Source organism: Acyrthosiphon pisum, chromosome X (genome assembly GCF_005508785.2).
Source record: "Acyrthosiphon pisum isolate AL4f chromosome X, pea_aphid_22Mar2018_4r6ur, whole genome shotgun sequence".
Classification (NCBI taxonomy): Eukaryota; Metazoa; Arthropoda; class Insecta; order Hemiptera; family Aphididae; genus Acyrthosiphon; species Acyrthosiphon pisum.
In genome coordinates this window covers 56,831,088-56,834,522 of record NC_042493.1, presented here as the reverse complement: position 1 = coordinate 56,834,522, position 3,435 = coordinate 56,831,088, and the positions used below count along the sequence as shown (strand labels likewise).

General features: G+C 28.6%; 1 protein-coding gene across 4 annotated transcripts in view; it reads left to right on the top strand.

Annotated features, from left to right (window-relative positions):
- The window catches only part of LOC100574895 (calmodulin-binding transcription activator 1), a 118,744-nt gene that overhangs the window by 111,809 nt on the left and 3,500 nt on the right, over window positions 1-3,435 (top strand). For 3 of the 4 annotated variants that reach the window (XM_029487421.1, XM_029487420.1, XM_029487426.1), the window contains 6 exons: window positions 411-559; window positions 1,690-1,874; window positions 1,955-2,088; window positions 2,234-2,361; window positions 2,649-2,723; window positions 2,894-2,912. In XM_029487421.1, the coding sequence (XP_029343281.1) occupies window positions 411-559; window positions 1,690-1,874; window positions 1,955-2,088; window positions 2,234-2,361; window positions 2,649-2,723; window positions 2,894-2,912 (690 nt within the window). The remainder of the gene's footprint in view (window positions 1-410; window positions 560-1,689; window positions 1,875-1,954; window positions 2,089-2,233; window positions 2,362-2,648; window positions 2,724-2,893; window positions 2,913-3,435) is intronic. The other variant, XM_029487424.1, reaches the window with a different exon arrangement.

Here is a 3,435-nt window from a genome sequence, read left to right as displayed (position 1 = left end):
GCGATTTTCATTAAATTTTAATATATTTTTTTTTTGAACTGTTTTAAAAAATATGACCAACAAAATGGCTATCTTGGAAATTTAATACATTTATTTTCCTAAAAAAAATGTTTGATAATTTTTGAATTTTTGAAAAAAAAAATCGAATATTATGTTATTCAATCAGAATTTCTATACTTATTACTGTAAAAAAATTTCATTTAAATATATTGATTTTCCATGGAGATACTGAGGTTGATACGGGACTTCTGGGACACACTGTATATCTAATACGAAAATATTAATTATACAATTTTGTAATTTTAATATCTGTACTTGATTTAGATCGATTTAAACGGTTTAAGGCTGAATACATATGATCAACGTTGTTATAATATCCTAAATTAATTTATTGCTGTGTTTACGATTAGAATGAAAACGGATCACACGGTAAAATTGTAGAATCATCAATTATTACAATGGAAGTGCTCGATGATCCTCCGTCATCTGTGTCGTCATGTTGTTTTGATACCAACTCCGAAATGAACACGGAATTCAACGAACATGTTTATCATTATCGGTAATGTACTATCCTTGTATACATAATAAAATACTGACATCCATATCAACCAACTTAATTATTGAGTATTGACATTTGACAGACATTGAGTACCAGGCAGTCATATTATATTTCTTATACTTTGACTTTTACAACGACTTGTAATTTTGTTCGTACCCACTTTAAGCCTTAATTTTCCCATAATACCTTCCAATATAATGATTTATTTTTTGACTGATTTCAAATTTAAATTTATGATGAAACAGAGTTTTGCATTGAAAATGTCAGTACATCATTAACAAACCATTTTGGATACTTCATAAGTAGGATTAGTTGAAATACATCAAAGCAAGGTACTTATGATTAGTGAACAAGTACCTATAATTAATAAGTACACGGTTTTATATATTCTGATGTTAATTTCACGCGAATACGTGAAAGCGTGTACACGTGAAATAGTTAACTCTATTAATTATTAAAGTGAAATAAATAAACAGGTCTGTAACCGCGGGTGAATACAATTTTAATAATTTTAGGTAATTGAGATTGGAGTGATCAGCAATATTTTTTAAATATTTTTATGAAATAATTATAATTTGGTTTAAAATGTATAAATAAATGATTATCTACAAGACATCTACAGTACTTTGATTGAATGCAGTGCTTATAAACATCACGACCGATTGCATAGGATTTGACATCACATCACGTTTATAAAGGACAGAATTAAAAACTTCAAACCTATATTATTCGCACTATGTTGTTTCTTCGATTAAATTACCAATTTATCGGCAAAGCAAATCCGAACGACTTTTTCACCCGATTAACCCTCCACCACACTTACTTTAGAACATAGTGCTATAGCAATAATTTTTCCAACAACTATTCACCCCGAGTTGAATGTATAATGACAATAAATATCCAAAATTAGTAAATACTAATACATACAATAATATTATTTCAATCCACGCGTATATTATGCACTTTTGCTAAACAGCTGTCCAATATATGGCATAATAGTATATTATATAACTAACATAACATGTAATTTGGGTAAACAAAAAAAATACCGAAACTGGGTACACTCAGTCTCATAAATAAAACATGTTTTAATAATTGAAACTGTCTTTTGATTTAATTACATAATTCAGGCAAAAAGATCGAGAAATAGAAACACCCACGTCCAGCACCAGTTTAACCTTGAGTCCAGTGTCGAGTGCGTCACAATGTTCGCCCGCATCACCACCACCGACTGCTGCAGATCTATGTGAATTTCTCCATGCCTCGTCAAACAATCAATACTTTGAAAAGAATTTTTCGAACCTTACACTGTCCGGTAAGCGTTGTGTTAGGATTAAAAATACAACGAATAAACAAAACCCATTTTAACTGAAATATTATCCAATATACGTATAGATTACGAACAACGGGAATTATATGAGGCGGCCAAGACTATTCAGAAGGCATACAGGACGTACAAAAAAAGAGAAGAGGACAAAGAAATTTCAGCTGCTTCAGTCATTCAAAATTATTATCGCCGTTACAAACAGGTTAGATAACTGATAAAAACAGACTAAATGGAATAATCTCATTCTAAAAATGTCCTATTTTATAAGTTAAACTCAATTCATTGTAGGTAATACTAATAGTTTATTAATTATTTAGTAATTAAATCGTATGTTTTTTTCTCACCAGTATGCGTACTATAAGCAGATGACAAAAGCTGCGGTTCTAATTCAAAATCAGTACCGTATATACAGACGACATAAGCGGTTTAAAAAAGAAACTCCTCGTTACACTAATAATACGTTCACTGTTATCAAGTAAGTACGAGTAAATTGTGTACACTTCAATAGATTCGAAAATATATCACAACTTTTAACCAATGCTTTGATTTATTCATCGTTGTATTAATTTATAAGCGTTATCATTTTTAATTAATATATTCATCTGACATATGTTCTTTAATAATTATTATTGAAACTGTCATACAAAATAATTTGTTTTCTTTAAAACAATAGTTGAATTTAAAATGCCTTAATACTAATTACCTATTTAATGATAATATTAAATAGTTAATTAACGTTTTTTGTTTCACTTGTGATTTTAGAAAAAATCAAAATCAAAAACGTCAAAACCAAGCAGCTCGAAAAATTCAACAATTTATGAGACAGACCAAGCATGGGTGGGTGTAAAATAATTTTTGTTCGTTAAAACTGATGTGTTATATTACTATAAGCACATATCGTTTTAATAAATACTAATAATATGATGTAAAGGAAATACTACTTAACTCCTTGCCGCACGTATAATAATTGTTCAATTAAACTAAATGTTTAAATTATTTATTTACAGTACGTCTCCTCCTGCCACTGTAAGTCAAATCATATAATGCGTCTCTATTAATAAAGCTACATCACATATATAATATACAACTCATGATCATCGTGTTCGTGGTGGACTTAGGGTGCTGATAAATTAATTGTAATATTATTAATTTAATTTTTGCTTTGAATTTAAAAATTAAAAACACGATTCTCGTCAGCATATCTTAACAGCCGTATTTTTTTATTATTATTATTCTTGAGCGTTAAATTAGGCACTTCCAAGTCCACCGGGACATCATGATCCATTTCAAATAATTACCATCTGGTATTACTATATTTTGCATTTTCCACGTTTTACCTAAACATGACAATATAATTTATGTCGCTTTCAACTCTACTGGGTGATTCTTTTATCATAGAACACTCATTATTTCAGAAAGTGTACATTTTTTTGAAAATATTTTTTTACATAGTTTCAAGTCGCTTATAAAACAATGTTTTTCTTAAAAAATGATATTTTTAAATATTTTTTATCCTTATGATTTTGTAAGTTTTTTAATTTTTTGAATG